Source organism: Babylonia areolata, chromosome 1 (genome assembly GCF_041734735.1).
Source record: "Babylonia areolata isolate BAREFJ2019XMU chromosome 1, ASM4173473v1, whole genome shotgun sequence".
NCBI classification, from domain to species: Eukaryota; Metazoa; Mollusca; class Gastropoda; order Neogastropoda; family Buccinidae; genus Babylonia; species Babylonia areolata.
Genome location: NC_134876.1, coordinates 18,528,769 through 18,551,268, shown reverse-complemented (window position 1 = coordinate 18,551,268; position 22,500 = coordinate 18,528,769). Strand labels below are relative to the sequence as shown.

The 22,500-nt window shown below is 39.5% G+C and overlaps 1 protein-coding gene across 3 annotated transcripts in view; it reads right to left on the bottom strand.

Moving 5' to 3' along the window:
- LOC143280346 (uncharacterized) overlaps positions 1-22,500 on the bottom strand; it is a 103,250-nt gene that overhangs the window by 19,476 nt on the left and 61,274 nt on the right. For 2 of the 3 annotated variants that reach the window (XM_076584995.1, XM_076584983.1), the window contains exons 19-21: positions 5,336-5,509; positions 4,544-4,564; positions 271-405 (exon numbers count right to left, since the gene is read on the bottom strand). In XM_076584995.1, coding sequence (XP_076441110.1) covers positions 271-405; positions 4,544-4,564; positions 5,336-5,509 — 330 coding nt within the window. The remainder of the gene's footprint in view (positions 1-270; positions 406-4,543; positions 4,565-5,335; positions 5,510-22,500) is intronic. The other variant, XM_076584989.1, reaches the window with a different exon arrangement.

Genomic DNA, 22,500 nt, shown 5'->3' with positions numbered 1-22,500 from the left:
CCAGACAAGACAGAGGTACAGTAGTCAAAGCAAGAGAGAATAAGAGAAACGACAAATTCAGATGTTGCTTCAGTAAACAGTTAGTTCTGAACAGAACTGACAGTAGTATGATTGACAAAGGCCTTAAAATGGAAACTTACATTCAAATTATGACTGTTCATTCGAACAAACAAGCAAACTCAGACTGAGCAGCATGAATGTAATTCCACTGAAACAGTGGAGATGTCGAGGCAGCAAAACAAAGACGAAGCAAGAGAAACAATGGTATACCTGAAGAACTTCCTCCAAGCCAGCTGAATAGTCACAGCGGCAATCTCCCTCTCCCACTCTGTCAGGGAGATCAGCAGTCGTTTCTGCTTCATGTCGTTCTCTGACTGCTTTGTGGCTCTGTATCGACGATTCCCACTTCAACATCAAACAAAAAAATGAATAATAAATAAATAAATGCACAAATAAATGAATAAATAAGTTTAAAAAAAACCTATAAAAAACAAAAACAAAAAAAACACACCAAGGTTCTGTGGTGATGCTTCCTCCTTCAAAGCCAAACAAAATAACCAAAACAGACAAACAAACAAATAAATAAACAAGAAGTTCTGTGCCCAAGCTTCATCCTTCAACACCAAACAAAATAAATACAAATCAGTAAATAAAGAAATTAATAAATAAATAAACAAATAAATACAAAGTTGTGTGCCAATGTTTTTTCCTTCAATGCAAAACAAAATAAATACATTGGTAAATAAATTATTAAATATATACTAAACAAAATAAATACATACGTAAATACATGATCAAATACATACTAAACAAAATAAATACATAGGTAAATAAATGATTAAATACATACTAAACAAAATAAATACATAGGAAAATAAATGATTAAATATATACAATGTCTTATGCTGAGGCTTATTCATTCAATGCCAAATAACCCAGAAAATAAATAAATAAATAGATCAATACATAATTAATAGATAATTAGAAAATTAATAAATAGCAACAAACAAATAAATAAATTACTTCAAAAAGTAATTAATAAATAAATAGGCAACAAATGAAAAATAACCTTGAAATATAAAAACATACTGAAAAAAAAAAGAGAAAAAAAGAAAAACACCCATACTAACTCAAAAATTCAATAAACAAACACCAACACATCAACAATAACGCATAATGAAATAAGACTAACAAAGAATAACAAACAAAAACCTAGTACCCACACTTGCATGTGTGCACATCATAAACAAAAAAAACAACAAAAACAGACAAATAAACAGAACAACCAACAGCCTGCTGACTGAATAAGCAATCTATGAAGTGACTCAGCACACAATCAATCCTATCGTATCAGCATATATGCTACACCACATCTGCCAAGCAGATGCCTGACCAGCAGCATAACCCAATACACTTAGGCCTTGAGAAAAAAATAATAAACTAATAAAATAAATAAATAAATAAATTTTAATTTTTTTAAAAATCCTATCAAATAACTTAATATGCACCAATCAGGCATCCTATCAAATAACTAATACACAATAATATTTTTTTGCAAATATATGGACCAGAAAGAAAAAATGGGAATTAAATGATGTGAACATAAAATCACAAAAGCTAAGAAAACTGACTTGTCACTAATTCTTCTGTTCACTTATGCAACAGTGTTGAATGACACACAAATCTATTCTTCCTCTTGTTCAATCTTTTTGTCCATCTCAATGTCGGTCAACGTTTGCATTGAGAATGTGGCTTGTGTGTGTATTCAGAGTTTGACATTGTAACTTTTATTAAGGGTGCATGTAAATGGCATGAATAGAGAGAGAGAGAGAGAGAGAGAGAGAGAGAGTGTGTGTGTGTGTGTGTGTGTGTGTGTGTGTGTGTGTGTGCCATGGTCACTTTTGCTCACACGTGTTCATGTGTGTGTGTGTCTGTGAGTGTGTGTGTGTGTGTGTGAGCATGTGTATGTGTGTATGCATGTGTGTTTATGTGCCTGTGTGTGTGTGTGTGTGTATGTATATGTGTGTGCATGACCTTTGTTAGAGGAGGTAGGGATGCACTGTATACATACATGTGTGTGTGTGTGCGCACGCCCGTGCATGAGTGTGTGAGTGTGTGTGTGTGTATGAGTGTGTGTGTGTGTGTGTGACCAAAGGTCAGACTCTGCCCACACCCCCTTTTTTTTTTATCAAACCACACCGTGTACCGTCTTGTTATTTCTTCTCCTGTCCCCGACAGAAACAACAGCAAGCACGGGTGCAAAGAGTGAGAGCACGTCGAGCAGACTCCACGACGGTAATCAAGAACAGTGCCAAAAGGGGGGTGCAAAGAGTGAGAGCAAAGTGAACAATGATCATCACCATGCATCATCGACATGAGAGATGCATACGCTACATACGTCATGCTGTGATTATCTCTGTGTGAACTACTACCGTCTGTCTCAAGGTCTGAACCGAACAACTGCCCAAAACTGATAATCACATTGATTGCTGACTCTGTGCCCTGCATCTACGGACGTCATGGAAAGGATCAGGCGATGAACTTTCCCTCCAGCCTGTTTTATCTGAGATGCGTCAAATAAAAATTGTTGATGCTCATGAAGGTACTTGTGTGCCCATGTGTGTGTTTGTGGGTGGGGGGAAGGGGTGGGGGAGGCGGGGGCGGGGGCGGGGAGGGGGGGAAGGAAGAGTTTCTTCCAAGGGTGTTAGTAGTACAAATCATAGACAGGGGTATGCACCCCCACACATCCACAAACACACTGAACACACACACACACACAGTGTAGTCCCACCCAGATTTTTTTTTTCTTTTTTTTTGTCTGCAAATGTTTGTTTTACTATCAAAGTGGATTTTTCTAGACTTTTGCCAAGGACAACAACCCTTTTGTTACCGTGAGTTCTTTTACATGCACAAGTGCATATGGAATCTTGGGTCTATTGTCTCATCACAAACAACTATGACAGCAAGGCTAAAAATTATGCTGACTTACTGTGTAGTGAAAGTGTGTTTCTGTAAGTTATCATAATGCAGACTTAAACCTGTTCAACTGTCTGCCAGGAACGAATTTATGAACTGAAAACAGAACACTTTCCTCACAGTGAAGTGCCTCCCTGTCTGAATACCAGAGGGCCATGGTTAGAGCCATTGAATCCCAGCCTTTTGAAAGAGGTAAAGAAAAATGAGAAGAGAGAAGAACATGTCAAGCAAAACACCAAAACCACAGTCACTCTTGGTGAGCCTTTGTCTGGTTTAGCTAAGCTGCCAAAGACTTAAAGCTGTGTGTGTGTGTGTGTGTGTGTGTGTGTGTGTGTGTGTGTGTGTGTGTGATTGTCTGTCTGCCTAGAAGGGAATTACACTCTGAATGAAACGACACTCAAGTGGAATAACTAATACCCCTCTCAGATCCCTTGACAGTTGTAATACCCCTTATAGAAATGATCCTGAAAGGGGTACATGAATCCACCCTTTCAGACTGATACATGTGGGAGGCATGCACAAGACAGATCCAATGCCACACTGACAGGCAAGCTAAAGGACAAGCATGACACTACAAGGTAAACATGCACACACACACACACACACACACACACACGAAAAAAAAAAAAAAAAAAAAAAAAAAACCACCACACACACACACACACACACACACAAACACACACAAAACACACGAAACACACAAAACACACACACACACATACACACACCCCGGGCACTAACATGCACAGATAAATTATACAGACAGACAAAACAGAGGCACAGATAAATTATACAGACAGACAAAGCAGAGTTCTGTTATCTCTGTGAACTAAAAGGATCAAGGACTGCACAAAACGACTGCGGAATTCCAGTCAGAGTTACAGAGTTAGCTGCGCACTATCTCATGGATCGAAGGAAGAACAAAAAAAGAAAACACAGAATGATTTGCCGCCTCCGATGGCTACTATGTCAGAGATTAATGATGATTTCAAACTGCAATTAATATGCACAAAAAAAAAGAAAAAAAAAGGTGAAAAAAAAGTTTTTTGTAAATAAAAAATAAATGTATGGAGTATCTTGTATTCTCTCTCTCTCATTCATTCTGTTTCTCTCTCAAAGAGGCAAACACAGAGATCTGCATCTACCCATTGCACATAAATCCTTCTTTCCATCTAGCCATACTTTAACTATATCTATCTATCTATCTATCTATGAGCGCACACGTGTGTGTGTGTGTGTGTGCGTGTATGCATGCGTGTGAGCGTGTGCGTGTGCATGCACATATGAATGCTAGGTTTGAATATATGTGTCCAAGCAAGTGTGGATTTAAGTTTGTGTATATGTGTGTACAATATTTGTGAGCAGTTGTGTTCACACCCTTGCAAGTGCATTCGTGTAAGAATTGTGTGAAAGCGCAGACACACCTTAAGCATCATGCTGATCTTTCCCTAATGAGCCAAAAAACGTCAACTGATCATGCAACTGTTACGTAGCAGCTACAACAGCCATGACAAACATTCATTTTCTTCAAGAAAGTCAACAGCAAGAAAACAGTAACAGTACTTACACTTCCTTTCTTTTTCTATGCCTGTGGTACGAACAGAAACAAGAAATTGGTCATGTACAGAGATAATCTAACTACAAAAAAAAATGTCTACATTGATTAGATTTCAAAAAAGGTTGAGCTCAAAGGTCCGTAAAGATTTTACACCCATGAGGGCAGTGAATTTATATCCACTGTGCCTAGGGCTTGGCACAGGAAAGCAGAGCCCAATCCTCACTTTCCCCAGTTAAAATCAGGTACCCACTCACACATGGGTGGATAAAGGAAATTCTAAGCACCATGTGCCCAAATGGGTCCTGGAACATTGATGAGTGGTGAACACTGGATCGGAAGTCGAATGTCTGATCCCTTCTGCCCTAGTGCCTATGTAATATTCATGTTGGGTAACACAGAAATAAATGATAACAGAAAAAAAAGATGCAACATTAATCGCTGACATTCTTTCATAATATTATTACAATAACTGTTGCTCTAAAAGATCTCTATCTTTTTCGCTCACACACACACACACACACACACACACATACACATACAGACAGAGAGAGAGAGAGAGAGAGAGAGAGAGAGAGAGAAACAAGCAACAACAACAAACATACCACGAACAACAAACACCACCACCACCACCACCACTAACAACAAGCAACAACATTAACAAACAAAACCACCATCACCACTACCACCGAAAGTTACCCCCCCCCCCTACCCAACCTCCACCCCCACCCCTCTACCCATCACCCCCCTCCCCCCTGCCCCCCACCCTCCCCACATTCCCCCCATCACCCCCTAATCCCTCACTTTCTCCAGGCCCTCTGGATGGTGGAGGCAGCACTGTGAATCCTCTGGATCCCCTCTTTCCGTTGCTTCTCCCGGCTGCTCACGCCCTGCCGCCCTGTCCAGTCATGCAGCACCTGGTCCGTGGGGGAGGGTCCCTTCTGGGAGGGTCCCTTCTGGGAGCCTTCCTTCTCCTTCCTGACAGCAATAACAATAACAATAATAATAAAATTTAATTACAATAGTAATAATACTTCTACTGATATTAATTACAGCAGCAGTACCACCACCACCACCACATATTCTGGGAGCCTTCTTTCTCCTTCCTGACAGTAATCATTACATATATATATATATATATATATATATATATATATATATATATATATATATACCCAATTACTACTACTACAACTGCTACTACTACTACTACTACTACTACTACTGCTGCTGCTGCTACTACTGCTGTTGCTGTTGCTACTACTACTACTGCTGCTGCTGCTGCTGCTGCTGCTGCTACTACTACTACTACTACTACTACTACTACTACTACTACTGCTGCTGCTGCTGCTGTTGCTACTACTACTACAACAACAACTACTACTACTACTACTAAGGCGGATTTGGTGGGGGAGTTCATTCCCGGTGACAGGTGTGTGTGGGTGTGTGTGTGTGTGCGCGTGCATGCATTCGTGTGTGTGTGTGTGTGCGCGCGCGCATAAGTGTTATGTGTGTGTATGTTGTGTGAATATATGTGTTGTGTAAGTGCATGCATGTGCACATGCGTGCATGTGTATGCATGCATGTACTTGCATTCTTCCATGTTTGCATGCAAGTGTGTGCGTACGGACAAGTGTCCACACATATGTGTGTGTGTATGTGTATGTCTGTGTGTGTGTGTGCATGTTCGTGCACATGCATGCTTGTGTATGCATGCTTGTGTGGTTGATTGTAAAGAGAATTCTACCAGCGGTCAGCAGCAGCCAGCCTACTACACAAACCACGGCTGATACCATCCGCACCTGCCACTACAGCCCAAAGTTGGTAGCAGATGCCAAACCAATGGCTTCCACCCACTCAGTGTGACGGACTTCTTGAAATTACATGCCAGTTTCATGCTTGCATGGGATACTAAGAATGTATGTGTGTGTGTGTGTGTGTGTGTGTGTGTGTGTGTGTGTGAAAGAGGTGTGTGTGTAAAAGGTGTGTGTGTGTGTGTTCGCGCGCACGTGCACGCGCGTGCCTATGTGTGCAGGTGTGAGGAGCAGAGGACTGAAGGGAGGGAGAGAGAGGGGTGTGGAGGGTGGGGGGCAGAGAAAAGGAGAAAGGAATGGGAACAGAAGGGGTGGGTGAATGAGAGGAAAAGAGGGAGAGAGAGAGAGAGAGAAGAGGGGAGGGGGGCAGAGGAAAGAACGGAGTGAGAGAGGTAGGCAGACAAGACAGACAGACAGACAGACAAAGAGATCGAAGCAGAATAAGAGAAGAAGAAGAAGAGACAGTTGTGGAGAGAGACACAGAGAGAGAAAGACAGAGAGAGACAGAGAGAGGGAGGGACGGAGCGAGGAAGAGACAGACATGCGAAGAAAGAGATCGAAGTAGAAGAAGAGGAAGAAGAGAGACAGACAGACAAACAGACAGACAGACAGACAGACAGACATAGATAAAGGCAAAGTCCGATAGGCAGATATATTGATAGTGTGTGTATGTGTGTGTGTGTGTGGGGGGGGGGTGCGTCTGTGTCTGTGAGAGTGAGAGAGACAGACAGACAGAGATTGGGGGGGGGGGGTGTAAGGGGGGGGAGAGGGCGAGAGAACGACAGACAGAGCACACTCAGCAAAACGCACACACTCGTTCTCAACGCATACCCCCTCCCTTCCCCTCCCCCCACACAACACATCGCTGATCGCACGTACACCTGAATCAGTTTTGAACCAGTCTTCTGTCCAGACTCCACAAAGAGTCTCTCCCACACACACACACACACACACACACACATTGATCAAGACAAACGAACACAATGCTTGGGGATGTGCAACCTCCTGAAACATCTCACAGAGCAGAACAGACAAGGGCAAACTGACACAATGGCGCTTGGAATTTCTATATTATCAAGTTTATTATCCCCTGAGAGAGAATCACGTGTGGTCGTGTTGCTCAAGATCACGAAACAAACGTAAAATATGCATTTAGAAGACGCGTGTTTAAGTAATCGAGAGATCACACACAAAATATGAAAGCTACATTCCAGTTTACATTCACACATCACTAAAAGCCCGCTATATATCGCTATCTATGTATCTATCTATGCCTATGTATCTATGTACCAATATCTATCTATGCCTACGTACGTATCTGTCTATGTATCTATCTACGTCACTGACGGCTTACGTATTGCTTTTGCCGCTGAAGAAACTGGATAAGGACTCTCTTAGACTCTGCTTTCTGCTGTCAGCCATTCTGATGTTGGAAAGATAAACATTAATCAAGACTTCATTAATTCTATTCATTCATATGATGCAAAAGATGAGCTTGCTGCCGCTAAACATCTTATCAAGATAAATCTAAACGAAGCACTGACTGGACTTAATGCCATGTTTTAAGATCATGTCTGTGTTACGATGATGAAATGAATATCGATAATTTTTTTTTAATGATATTAAATAGAAGGGTTGGTTTGATTATTAAAGTAGAAGCAAGATCTAGAGCATACAGAAAACCCGTAGATAGAAATGCTAAAGCCTTTCTGTGTAATGCAGGACATAAATATAAAAGAATACAACTGAATATCATGCTGGTTTCCAAAAAAGACTATTCTACAATCTACTTGTGTCAATGGCTGCATTCCAGAGAACAATCTGAAGTCACATGTTGTGTTGTTGTTTTGTAAATTTTTATTTTAATATATAATTTTCTTGAAAATTGTATAGCCGGTTTCACTGAAACATGTAACACAAGGTCAATTTTATTGTTGTTTCAAAAGCATGTACGTGTACAATGAAGTGAAAGCGAGAATAAGATCGAGGACTAAATTATCAGACTATAAGTTTAATAACTGCAGCTGATCGAAGGGTCAAACAAGTTTTGTCTTCCAAAGTGGGATCCGAATTCACACCCCTTCATATGGGGTTTTGATCTTACTAAATAAAATTCTGTTCTTCTCTCTCTCTCTCTCTTTTTTGTTGTTGTTGTTGTTGTCGTTATCGTTAATGTTGTTATTGTTATTGTTGTCACAAGGACAGATTGGAAGACTGGGCGATGCCTAAAATCTTTATCCTTGAGTAATAAAGTTTTTGAATCTCTCTCTCTCTCTCTCTCTCTCTCTCTCTTTCACGGACAGCTTACGTTTCACTTTTGTCGTTGAAGGACTTCGTGAGACTCTGCTTTCTGCTATCAGCCAAGCTGGTGTGGGAAAGAATAAGTGAGTCAAGACTTCTTTAATAATTCTATCAATTCACTTTACATTTTTTATTGGTGATTGGTGTAGGCATTTCAAAAATGAACTATAAAACGACGATGACGTAAGCAGTGAGGAAGAAGTTGTGAACGGTGATGAACAGAATGTGTATGACAAGCGACTAGCTAGAGAGGAAGTGTTCTTTCCTTCTTTCCGTTACACGACCAAAACTGACTTGCCGATGACACTGTCGTGGTTGATACATGCTGTGTATTTTCAGGTCTCCATAACCCACCGAACACTGACATGGAATACTGGATCTTTAACGCGCGTATCTGATTTTCTGCGTACGTATACACACGAGTGGGTTCGGGCACTAGCAGGACAGCAGATATGTTGACCTAAGAGATCGGAAAAATCTCCACCCTTTAATCACTAGGCGCAGTTACCGAGATTCGAACCCTGGACCCTCAGCTTGAAAGTCCAACGCTGTACCCACTCGGCTTGTGCGCCCGTAAAATCAAAAGACTGAAAAATGGCAACTTGACTGGTCCAGATCATGGTCTCACTGGTAAATCATTAAAGAAAACTGGAAAGATCATAGTTAATGTTTTTGCTGAGCCGCTTGATTATTATTATCTTCGTGTTTTGTTGTTTTGTTGTTGTTTGTTTTGTTTTTGTTGTTTTTTTTTTTGTTTTTTTGTTTTTATAATGGCGGTTATCCGGAAAATTGGAAAGAATCTATAATCTTATCATTATTCAAAAAGGGGGAGGGGTGTAAATGAACAGATTGCAAGAATGAAAAACAAAGAATAATATAACGACAATATAATACCAAGCTAGATTTAAAAAGACAAATCTACAATTGATCATATACTTGCATTATTAGCTGCAGTTCAGGAACAATTTGCAAGCAACCAGAAGATATATACTGTGTTGTTGATTTTGAAAAAGCATTCGACTCCACTTTTTAAAGGTTGATATAGCCCGCTATACTGTAAAAAAAAAAAAAAAAAAATCACAGCCAGTTATAGTGCTGTCTCAAAATTTTGGACAACAAAGTGAAAACGAGAATTCAATCTGGGGCTGAATAATCAGACTTTGTTTACTATACACAGGAGTGTTCTCCAAAACGTGATTCACATTCACTCCTTCAAATGGGGCTTTGGGATTACTAAATAAATTTATATTCTATTCTGTTTTCTCTATCTGTCTATCAATCTGTCTGTCGGTCGGTCGGTCGGTCATTTCATCTCGATTTCTATGTATCTACGTCACTGACAGCTTACGTGTCATTTCTGCCGCTGAAGGACTCCGTCAGACTCTGCTTTCTGCTGTTAGCCATGCTGTTGAGGGAAAGAAGAACGGAGTCAGGACTTCTTTAATTCTACCAATTCACGTGAGGAACAGGATGGGCTTGTTGTCGCGGAACATCTTATTAAATTTAAATGAAGCATTAATAATAATGATGATGATGGTAGTATTTATACAGCGCTGAATCTTGTGCAGAGACAAATCTAAGCGCTTTCACACCAGTCTTTCACACGCATGCATAACTCTAAAATTGAAGAAACTGAAGACAAGGAAGAGGCAGGGAAGGGAGGCTATCTTGTGAACAGGTGGGTTTTAAGGCCAGACTTGAAAGAGCTGAGTGCGGAGACCTGACGAAGCGAAAGAGGAAGTTCATTCCAAATGCAAGGTCCAGAGACAGAGAAAGAACGGCGTCCAACAGTGGAGTGTTTGAATCTGGGTATGCGTAAACATTATTATTAACTGCAGTTCAGAAACAATTCGCAATCATAAGTAACATGTTGTCGGTCTCTAGGAATTGTCATGGCCTGTTTTATTTTGAAAAAAACTATACATGGTAAGCTGTACTGTTGTTTCAAAAGCATGCATAATGAAATGAAAGCGAGAATACGATCTGGGACAAACTTATCAACAATGTAGTCGAGAGGTCAAACAATCATCCAAAATGTGATTCTAGTTCACACCTTTCAAATGGGGCTTTGGCTTTCCTGAATAAAATTCTAGTTGATTCCATTCTATCTATCTCTATCTATATGTCTATCTATCTATCTCTCTACGTCACTGACAGCTTACGTTTCGTTTTTGCCTTTGAAGGACTCCGTTGGACTCTGCTTTCTGCTGTCAGCCATGCTGATGTGGGAAAGAAGAATTGTCATGACTTCTTTAATTCTATCAATTCACATGTGGCACAGGATGAACCTGCTGCCGCGAAACACCTTGTCAATGTAAATGTAGCCCGTAAATCAAGCACTGAATAGAGTTAATGCTTTCTGGGGAACATAGTTAGCAGATATTACTTATTGTCTGAATGCTATTAAACAAGATGATGCCTGCAATGCCATTCTTTTTCCTTTTTTTAACCCACACAAACACACACACACGCACGCACGCACACACGCGCGCACACACACGCGCGCACGCACGCACGCGCGCGCGCGCACACACACACACACACACACACACACACACACACAACCCACACTTGCTTTTGACCTTTCTAATGGGAAAAGATGTTGGTGCTACTTTCTTTCTTGGTCTGAAAACATAGTCGAGCCAACCTTTTTTTTTTTTTCTTCAAAACAGATGGATCCAAATTACAACTTAAAGTAAGTATGTATAAACGTAGTTTTGGTTTCAGTTTCTAAATGAGGCGTCACTACGTTTGAACAAATCCATTTTATACGCTACACCACAACTGCTAGGCAGATGCCTGACCAGCCGCATGACCCAATGCGCTTACTCAGGCTTTGAGCGTATGCACTGATGTATATCGGTGTACCTATCCGGTTGATTTCTTCTATAGACTTTTGCCAGAAGACCACTCTCGTTGCCATGGGTTCTTTTTCAGTGCGCCAAGTGCGTGCTGCACACGTAACCTCGGTTTATCGTCTCACCCGAGTGACGAGACGCCCAGTTCGATTTTCCAGTCAAACGTGGAAGAATGGGCGAAAGCGGGATTCGAACCCAGACCCTCACGGACTTTGTATTGGCAGCTGAGCATCTTAACCATTCTGACACCTTCTGATTTCATGCTTTTATTTCTGAATTTGCTAGTCTGGTGGATTATTTGACACAGACTTACAAAATCAAATTCTATTCTAATCTATTCTATTTTCTCTCTCTCACTGACAGATTACGTGTCATTTCTGCCGCTGAAGGACTCCGTCAGACTCTGCTTTCTGCTGTCAGCCATGCTGATGAGGGAAAGAAGAACGGAGTCTGGACTTTTTTTTATTTTAAAATTCTACCGATGCACGTGAGGAACAGAATGATGAAATAGTGAGGAAAAGCTGTGGATGGTGATGAACAGTATGTGTACTACAGGCAGATATATATTTTAATAGTGTTGATTGCAGTCTTCTTCTTTGATCGTGGGCAGCAACTCCCACGTTCACTCGTATGTACACGAGTGGGCTTTTGCATTTATGACCGTTTTTACCCCGCCATGTAGGCAGCCAAACTCCGTTTTCGGGGGTAACTGCAATCAAAAGACTGAAAACTGGTAAATCGGCTGGTGGAGATGATCCCATTGGTGAATTCTTCAATAAGTCTGGATGGGCCTTTCGTAACTCTTTAGTTATGCTGTTTAACTATTTGATACAGGCTGTTATCCGGCAAATTGGAAAGAATCTATAATCTTGCCATCATTTCAAAGGGGGTATGCATATGATATGAATAATTACAAAGGTACTTCTTTATGGGACATAAGTTGCAAACTGATGGTTCTACTACTAAAAGTGGTATTAACAATGAATAGGCTACTAAAAGTGGTATTAACAATGAATAGATTTCAAAAATGGATAAAAAATGAACATATCTGGAGAATAGAATGCCAAGCTAGAAAATAAAAATAATCTACAAGTTTTCATCTGCTTGTGTTATTAACTGCAGTTCAGAAACAACTTGCAAACAATCAAAAGTTACATCTTGCGTTTGTTCATTTTGAAAAAGTATTTGACTCCAGTTTCTGTGGCAAAATCACCAGACTGTTAAATGTAGTCAAGGGGTCGAACCTTCACATGGGGCTTAGTTTTTACTGAATTAAATTCTATCCTATCCTATCCTATCCTATCCTATTCTATTCTGTTCTGTCTATGTCTATGACACCTTACGTTTCTTTTTTGTTGTTGAAGGATTCCGTCAGACTCTGCTTTCTGCTGTTGGCGATGCTGAGGTAGGAAAGAAGAAATTAGTCAGGTTCTGAGAATTACTGCTAAAAAAAACATAACAAGGATGATGGAATAAGCAAATAAGCAACGACGTTGTGGATGTTGATGAAAAGTATGTGTAATACAGGCTGATATATAGAGAAGTGTTTCTGGCAATCAAAGGACTAAAAAAAATTATATAAAAAAAAGGGTAAATCGCCTGGTCCACATGGTCTCATCAGTGAATTCTTGAAAACTGGAGAGTTTTTTTTTTTCTTCATTATGCATTATGGTTAAACTGTTCCAACTATATTTGTTTCATTCTGGTTGTTATTCAGCAAATCAGAAAGAATCTGAATTCTTGCCATGATTTCAGAACGGGGATGTAAATGATGTGAATAATCACAAAGGCATTTCTTTATGTGACATAGGCAGCAAATTGTATGGCTATACTATTAACACTGAATGGAATTCCATAATATATAAAAATGAATAATACAACTGGAGAGTAGAATACGAAGCTAGAAAAAAAACAACTATTCTACAATTCATCATCTACTTGTGTTAATAGCTACAGTTCAGAAATCGAGAGTTAGATTTTGCGTTTGTTGATGTTGAAAAAGCGTTTGACTCCATTTGCTACAAAATTAGCATAGCCTGTTTTCTTGAAAAATGGAATGAATGGTAAGTTGTATTGTTACTGTCTCAAAAGCATGCATTATGAAGTGAGAATTTTATCTCAGGCAAAATAATCAGGCTTTGTGAACAAAGTCAAGGAGTCAAACCCCTTCACATGGGGCTTTGGTTTTACTGAGTTCTATTCTATTCTATTCTGTTCTATTCTATTCTCTCTAGGTCAGTGACACCTTACATTTCGTTTTTGCCGCTGAAGGATTCCGTCGGACTCTGCTTTCTGCTGTCGACCATGCTGACGTGAGAAAGAAGAAATCAGTCAGGCTCTATGAATTCAGGTTCAAAAATAGATGATTGAATAAGTAGCGAGGATGGCGGTGTGCTTTTTCATGAACAGAATATGCATTACATGCTGTTATATAAAGAAGAAGTGTTACTGGCAATCAAAGGACTTAAAATTGTAAATCGTCTGGTACAGATGGTTTCATTGGTGAATTCATTAAAAAAAAAATAATAATAAAATAAAATAAACAAATTAATGGAGAATCTGTTTTTGTTTTTTCTTTTTGTTCAGTTACAGCTGTTTAATTATTTGTCTGATAATGGTTGTTATCCGGCAAGTTGCATGGTTCTACTACTGACACTGAATCAACAATGGATAAAAATAAAAATAAACACCAAGCTGGGTTAAAAAGACTATTCTACAATTGACAATCCACTTGTTTTCTTCGCTGCAGTTCAGAAAAAAAAATTGCAAGCAATCGAAAGAGATTTTGCATTTACTGATTTTGGAAAAAGTGTTGACTCCATTTTCTAGAAAATTGTTATGCTTTGTTTTTATTGAAATATGGAATAAAAGGTAAGTTGTATTGCTGTCTCAAAGCATCTATAAATCAAGTGAAAGCGAGAATAAGATCTCGGGGTAAATTATCAGACTTTGTTAAATATAGTCAAGAGGTTAAGCAATTGTTCTCCAAATGTGATTCATGTTCACACACCCTTCACATTCTATTCTATTCTATTCTCTCTATCTATGCTAATGACACCTTACGTTTCGTTTTTGCCGTTAAAGGATCCCGCCAAACTCTGCCTTCTGCTGTTGGCGATGCTGAGGTGGGAAAGAAGAACTGAGTCAGGTTCTAAGATTCAGGTTAAAAAAAAAAAAAAAAAAAAAAAGGATGGAAAAAGTAGCCAGGATGACGATGCGGATGTTAATGAACAGTATGTGTACTACATGCTGATACAGAAGTGTTACTGGCAATCAAAAGATTCAAAAATGGTAAATCGGCTGGTCCAGATGGTGTCATTGGTGAATTCTTCAAGAAAACTTGCGAGACCACTGTTATTTATCTATTCATTTAAAAAAAAAAAATCTAAACTTTTTAATTATTTTATGGATACCAGCTGTTATCCAAAAAATTGGAAAGAATGTCTGATTTTGCCCTTATTTCAAAAGGGGGATGTAAACGATGTGAATAATTACAGCCGTATTTCTTTCAGTGATATTCGTGGCAAACTGTATGATTCTGTTATTAACATTAAATGTAAATGATGTGAATAATTACAGAGGTACTTCTTTATGGGACATAAACAGCAAATTGTATGGTTCTATTAGTAGCACTGAACCGACTTCAATAATGGATAAAAATGAATAACATAACCGGGGACTACATTATCAAGTTGAAAAAACAACAACACCAAAACCAAAACAAACAAACAAAACAAAACAAAACAAAAAAACCCAACAACAACCAACAAACAAAAAAACTTTTTTTTAAAAACAAACAAACAAAAACCCAACTAACCAACTATTCTACAATTCACCATCTACTTGTGTTATCAGCTACAGTTCAGAAATTTGTATACTATCGGAAGTTAAGTTTTGCCTTTGTTGATTTTCAAAAAGCGTTGACTCCATTTTCTAGAAAATTGGTATGGCCTGTTTGATTGAAAAATGGAATAAAAGGTAAGTTGTACTGATGTCTCAAAAACACATGTTATCAAGTGAAAGCGACAATAAGCTCTGAAATAAATCATTAGACTTTGTTAAGTGTCGTCAAGGGATACAACAACTGTTCTCCAAAATTCGATTCATGAACACATACCTTCGCATGGGGCTTTGGTTCTACTGAAAAAAAAAAATCTATTCTATTCTCTCTATCTACGTCAATGACACCTTACTTTTCGTTTTTGCCGTTGTAAGATTCCGCCAGACTCTGCTTTCTGCTGTCGGCCACACTGAGGTGGGAAAAAAAGAAAGAGTCAGGTTTTAAGATTCTGGGTGAAAAAAAAAAATGATGGAATAAGTAGCGAGGATGACGTTGTGGATGCTGATGAACAGTGTGTGTACTACAGGCTGATATATAGAGAAGTGTTTCTGGCAATCACAAGACTCAAAAATGGTAAATCCACTGGTCCAGATGGTCCCGTCAGTGAATTCTTCTAGAAAACTGAAGACCACTGTTATTTTTTAAGCTGATTAATTATATGTTCGATACTGGCTGTTATCCGGCAAATCGGAAAGAATTTCTTATTTTGCCATTATTTCAAAAGGGGGTAGAAATGATAAGAATAATTACAGAGGTAGGTATATTTCTTTATGTGACATAAGCAGTAAACTGTATGGTTCCATTGTTAACATTGAATGTAAATGATGTGAATAATTACAGAGGTGTTTTTGGGGTTTTTTAATGTAACATAAACAGCAAATTGTATGGTTCTAGTGTTAACACCGAATAGACTTCCATAATGGATAACAACGAATAACATCGCTAGAGAATAGAAATATCAAGCTGGATTTTATTTAAACGTTTAACTATAACTGATCAACTACTTGTGTGTTATTAGCCGCAGTTCAAGTGAGAGCGAGCATAAGCACTGGGGCAAAAAATCTCAGACTTTGTTAAGTGTAGTCAAGGGGTCAAACAATACTCCTTCAAATGGAGGTTTGGTCTTACTGAATACCATTCTATTTTCTCGACCTCTCTAGCTCTACTATCTATCTATCTATCTATCTATCTATCTACTTCACTGACAGCTTACGTTTGGTTTCTGCCGTTGAAGGACTCCGTTAGACTCTGCTTTCTGCTGTCACCCATGCTGATGTGGGGAAGAAAAATTGTCATGACTTCCTTAATTCTATCAATTCACGTGAGACGCAGGGTGAGTTTTCTGTCACTGAATGTCTGATCAATGTAAATGTCAATGAAACATTGCATGTGAATTTCATGTCACTGTTAAAAATCAAGCCTATGTTATGATGAAACGAATACCTGTAAATATATTAGTAAATATTAATGTTGAACAGAAGGGTTAGCTGATAGTGACAGGCTAAAATCGAGAGAAGAAGTGTTCATTACAATCAAAAGACTGGGCATTGGTAAATCGGCTGGTCCAGATGGTCTCATTGGTGAATTCTTCAAGAAGTCTGGAGAGACCGCTGTTAGTTGTTGCTGCTGTTGTGATTATTAACATTATTATTCTTTTTTATTATCATCATCAGTATCAGTAGTAGTAGTTGTAGTAGTAGTAATATACTTATTATTATTATTATTATTATTATTATTATAACTGTTTAATTATTTGGTTGATACTGGTTATCATTCGGAAAATTGCCGTTATTTTAAAAATGGCGATGTAAATGATGTGAATAATTACAGAGGTGTTTCTTAATGTGACAGAAACAGCAAATTGTATGGTTCTATTATCAACACTGGATGCATTACAAGACTGCTGAGCAGCGAATGAAATGACTGAAGAACAGAATACCATGCTGGATTTTAAAAATTTTTTTAAAAAACCCCCAAAACTACTGATTATATATTTGTTTTAGCTGCAGTTCAGAGACAATTTACAAACGATCGGAAGTTATGTGCTGCCTTTCTTGATTTTGAAAAAGCATTTGACTCCATTTCTTTAAAAAAAAAAAATCAAAAAAAATCTGATGGTCTTTTGTTGTTGTTGTTGTTGCTGCTGCTGCTGCTGCTGTTAATGGAATAAAAGGTAAGTTGTACTATTATCTCAAAAGCATCTTTCATGAAGTAAAAGCGAGAATAGATTCTGGGGTTAAATTATCATTGTAGTCGAGGGGTTAAACAAGGGGGATGTATGCAGTCCAAACTGTTTTCTTTATTCATTAATGACCTTACTTTGCATATAATTAAAAATGGACGACATGGTGTCAATTTTCACTTGATTGAATTATCCATACTACTTTATACTGATGATACTGTTTTACTATTTGCAACAATAGCTAATTTACAGGGACAAGAGAACAGCGTGTATGTGACTGCAACAAGATTAGAAGCTAAGTTTCTTGTGACAAAAACCTAATTTTGTTGTTTGTTATAAAGGAGGATATTTGGCACACGATGAAAGATGGATATGCAGTAACGAAAGTGTCACTGTGATCAGTGCACACGAATACTTCAAGGTGTATTGGTCAACCAGACTCAGTTTTAAGTTCAGTATGCCAAAACTGAGTTAATGGAGCCAAGAAAGCAGTTGTGATTATTTTCCATGTTGTAAATAAGCTATAACTGTAGCTCTCTAAGTCTGTTGACTAAACTGTTTGATTTCCAGTTTCAACCAAAATTTTGGTAAAACCTCGGGTGTTTGAGAAGGGCTTTGAAACTGAACAAATACATCTGTTTCCATAGAAACACTTTTTCAATGTTGACAGTCGAACTCCAATTGATCTCAAGCATGGTGAACTGGAAAGGTTTCCAATTCATATAATTTTTTTTATATTAGATGTTTTAAGTATTGGTTAGAAATAATGCTGATTGAAGAAAATAAGCTACAACTGAAAGCTTAACAGGCATTGTATAATTTGGAGAATGATGGTAAAAACAAAGTGGGTTACAAATTTTCGCCATGTTCACTTAGATTTTCTTATGTAAAGGACAACCAATGCATCAAATGCATTCATTGTTTCTTGAACTCTTTCAGACCTTTCAGATAAAGAATAGTCGATTGCAGGTGGTAGGACTGACCCACACACACACACACACACACACACACGGTGCGTCACACACACACACACACGCACTGTGTGTGTGTGTGTGTGAGTGTGTGTGTGTGTGTGTGTGTGTGTGTGTGTGTGTGTGTGTGTGTGTGTGTGTGTGTGTGTGTGTGTGTGTGTGTGTGTGTGTGTGTGTGTGTGTGTGTGTGTGTGTGTGTGTGTGTGTGTGTGTGTGTGTGTGTGTGTGTGTGTGTGTGTGTGCGTGCGTGCGTGCGTGCGTGCGTGCGTGCGTGCGTGCGTGTGTGTGTGTGTGTGTGTGTGTGTGTGTGTGTGTGTGTGTGTGTGTGTGTGTGTGTGTGTGTGCTGGAGACAGATTTGCTCGATTCCGCCCTTTTAAAGACTGAGCCTTACATTGTAATTACGATGAGCACGTAGATTAAATGTGCATTGACAAAATTCAGATTTTTTCTTCTTAATCGTTCGTGGGCTGTAACCCCTACGTTCACTCGTTTGTACACGAGTGGGCTTTTACGTGTATGACTGTTTTTACCCCGCCATGTCGGCAGCCATACTCTGTTTTCGTATGGTACAAAATTCAGATTTGATATGCCCGATACTGATTGTCTTCGTCTGAGATACAATCCGAAGGTGTGTGTGAATAGGTGTGTCATTTGCGTTATATGACAAGAGAAGATCAGATATGTGTTTTTTTGTTTTGTTATCGTGCCTCAGTTGACCTTAGAAGTTAGACTGGAGCTAACAGAACCAGAATATTTAGACAGCCTTTGTTGTTTCAGATTAAATCTGTTGTAGTCATTTAGAAATGAAACAACCCTTTATGAGCTCGCCACATATTTTAAAACATTTGAAAAGGTTGAATGCCATTACTTCGTAATCTTATTGCTGCTGTTGAAGCGTTTAACTACATGTTTAAAATATTGCTGTGGTGTTAGTATGACAGTTGCATTACAGGCAGCCTGTAGTGCAAATGACTCCGTGTTTGTAAAGCGCTAGAGCTTGGTCTCCGACCGATGATATGCATTATATATAAGTATCCATATCATCATCATCATCACAACCACTGTGCATGTGTCACACCCCTTGGCTTTGGGCCTTACATGAATGAAACATTTCGTTTAATTTCGTTCGTTCACTTTCGTTTCGTTTCGTCCCCCCCCCCCCCTCTCTCTCTCTCTCTCTCTCTCTCTCTCCCTCCCCCCGTCTCTCTCACTGACAGCTTACTTTTTGTTTTTGCCGTTGAAGGAACTGGAATTTGATTTTGTTGGACTCTGCTTTCTGCTGTCGGCCATGTTGGTAGTCTGGACAGTTGTGGAATCGTTAAGGTACAGCCCAGGGACTGATGTTGTAAAGAGTTCAGCCCCCTTTTTTCTTTTTGACACACAACCGACGGACCTGGAGGAACCTGGTGAACAATTCTGTGCGGCTCGCCAATGACTTCAGAGAGTTCAGAGAAAAGGAGAAGAAGACAAACTAAACGGACTCAAACCGATGGCCGATCTCACTAACAATTCTGCATCGTCCGGTAGTCGTTTAAAAAAAATCGAGATCCGTCCGACTTGGTGTTTGATGATTACAGCTTTGGTTTGGGAATGATCGTTGTGCGCAATGTCCTGCTATTTGATCATGTCTCTTCGGAGTTTCGCCGTTTCACTTTTAGGATGCAGGCTACTTTGGTGTATCAAAGAACACCGTTGATGCTGTTTGTCTTCTTTTCTTCCACGTTTGTGCTTGACACGAAACCATCACAATACCTACCCACCGGCACTGGCTGTCTGTCACTTTCACTCAGGCACATAGACTACGGTCTGACAACATCGTCTGTTTGGTCATAATCCTTCTCGGAACGTGCGCTCTCATACCCAGTGCTGTTCAGTCCAGCCAACAGCGGATCCTGTTTGCACAGAAAGCGGGTCTAGTTTTGCTGTTGTTGGTGTAGCAGTCTCTTCAATGCGCACACTTCACTTGTTCGCACAGACATGCCCTCTCTGAGCGTATGGTTTATAACATGGTCACCATTTAGAAATATTAATTCTGAAATGACCATAATTATCTCGCCTGCAATTTTTTTCCCCCCTTTGTGCAGTTTGTTGTATCATCAGTCACATGCTAACCGAAACAATTTTCAATGATCAGAACCAGACAAATCTTGGGTTAAACAAACAATAATGATTAACAATATATTGACTAATCCGAAAACTATTGTCGAAGTCTCGGTGTTCTGATTACTAGCCTAAGTGAGTGTTTATTATCCGATCAGCAATACAACAAACATGTACACATGCATGTATATGAACTACTGTCGAAGTCTCGGTGTTCTGATTACTAAGTGAGTGTTTATTATCCGATCAGCAATACAACAAACATGTACACATGCATGTATATGTAATATCTCTTTGTTTTTATTTCGTAAGTATAAAGAAGTGGGTTTAATCATTACAACATGCACAGAAGTGAAGGTGATGCACATTCATTCTACTTAATACTTGTTCCAGGTGTTTTACCATTTCTGCAGAAAACAACGTACGCCCCCCCCCCCCCTCTCTCTCTCTCTCTCTCTCTCTTTCTCCATGTTTATATGTGTGCGCTTGTTTGCTTGCATGTGCCTGTGTGAGGGTACATGTGTGTGCGCACGCGCGCGCGTGTATGTCTGGTTAGTGTGTGCACGCGTGTGCACATATGTTTGCGCGTGCATATATGTTCAGTTTACCACCGAACCTCCCTCCCCATCCTACATCACGTTTCAAAAGACTTATTCACAAAGACCGACTCTTCGCGAGGCGCCATGGCCTTTACTAAATAAACCATGCGAATCTCTCTCTCTCTCTCTCTCACACACACACACACACACACACACACACACACACACACACACACACACACACACACCATCCAAAATCCTTCGCAAAAAATAAAGCAGCATATGGAACCCGACCACACAATATTCAACCGCTACTATGGCATTCCTCCCCTACCCCCTCTCTCTCTTTCTCTCGCTCTCTTTTTTTCTTCTCTCTCTCTCTGCCTCATACACACACGGGCGCACACACACAAACATACACACAGACATACACACGCCATCTAAATACCTTCTCTCCAAAAAGAACAAATAAAGGAACTTGACCACACAATGTAAATGGTTCTACGGTATCTCCCCCACTCTCTCTCTCTCTCTCTCTCCCTTCCTTACCCCCCCACCCCTCCCAACCCACCCCATTTCTCTCTTCCTCCCTCCCTCCCTCTCTATCTCTCGCACACACACACACACACTCTCTCTCTCTCTCTCTCTCTCTCTCTTCCACAGTCATCGGCAATTCAGCGTGCTGACAAATCGATAGACACAGGTGACGGGATATGATAGTAATACGTGTCCAGGCACCACCTGATCGCGCGGTCTGCGATAAAACAACAACAACAACAAGGAACAAAATGGGGTGGTCTTCTTTCCGCTGATCCGTATGCGGGCCTTCCTTCCTCAACGGGGGGAAAAGAAAAGTTCTGTAATGCTAGTGTAAGAGTGGTTTCAGGTTCAATTTCAAGACGTCGAAGCGTGCGGACTGATCCATTTTTCACCCCCGACACCACTGACATCAGCCGGCTTTGGAGAAATAAAACATGAGCAGATCTCTGCTTGACTTTCGCATGGTTAACCCCAAAACACGCTGGTCAGGCCTGCAGAGCCTGGCCTAGGTTTGAGGGTGGAAAAATGTTACCCTTTTCAGTCCCCTTTCTTTTTTTTTCTTTTTTTAAAAAAAAGTTTTGATTTCTTGTTGTATACAATTATTGAACATTTACAAACTATACATTTACATTTGAAAAATTCTTGGTATACACAAATCATGCTTTACACACACACACACACACACACACACACACACACACACACACACACACACATTTATATAATATATATACATATCGAGAGAGAGAAAGAGAGAGAGAGATGAACTGCACTTAGAATTATATCAGTGCTAAACCATGCTAAGTCACAAAATGTCTGTAA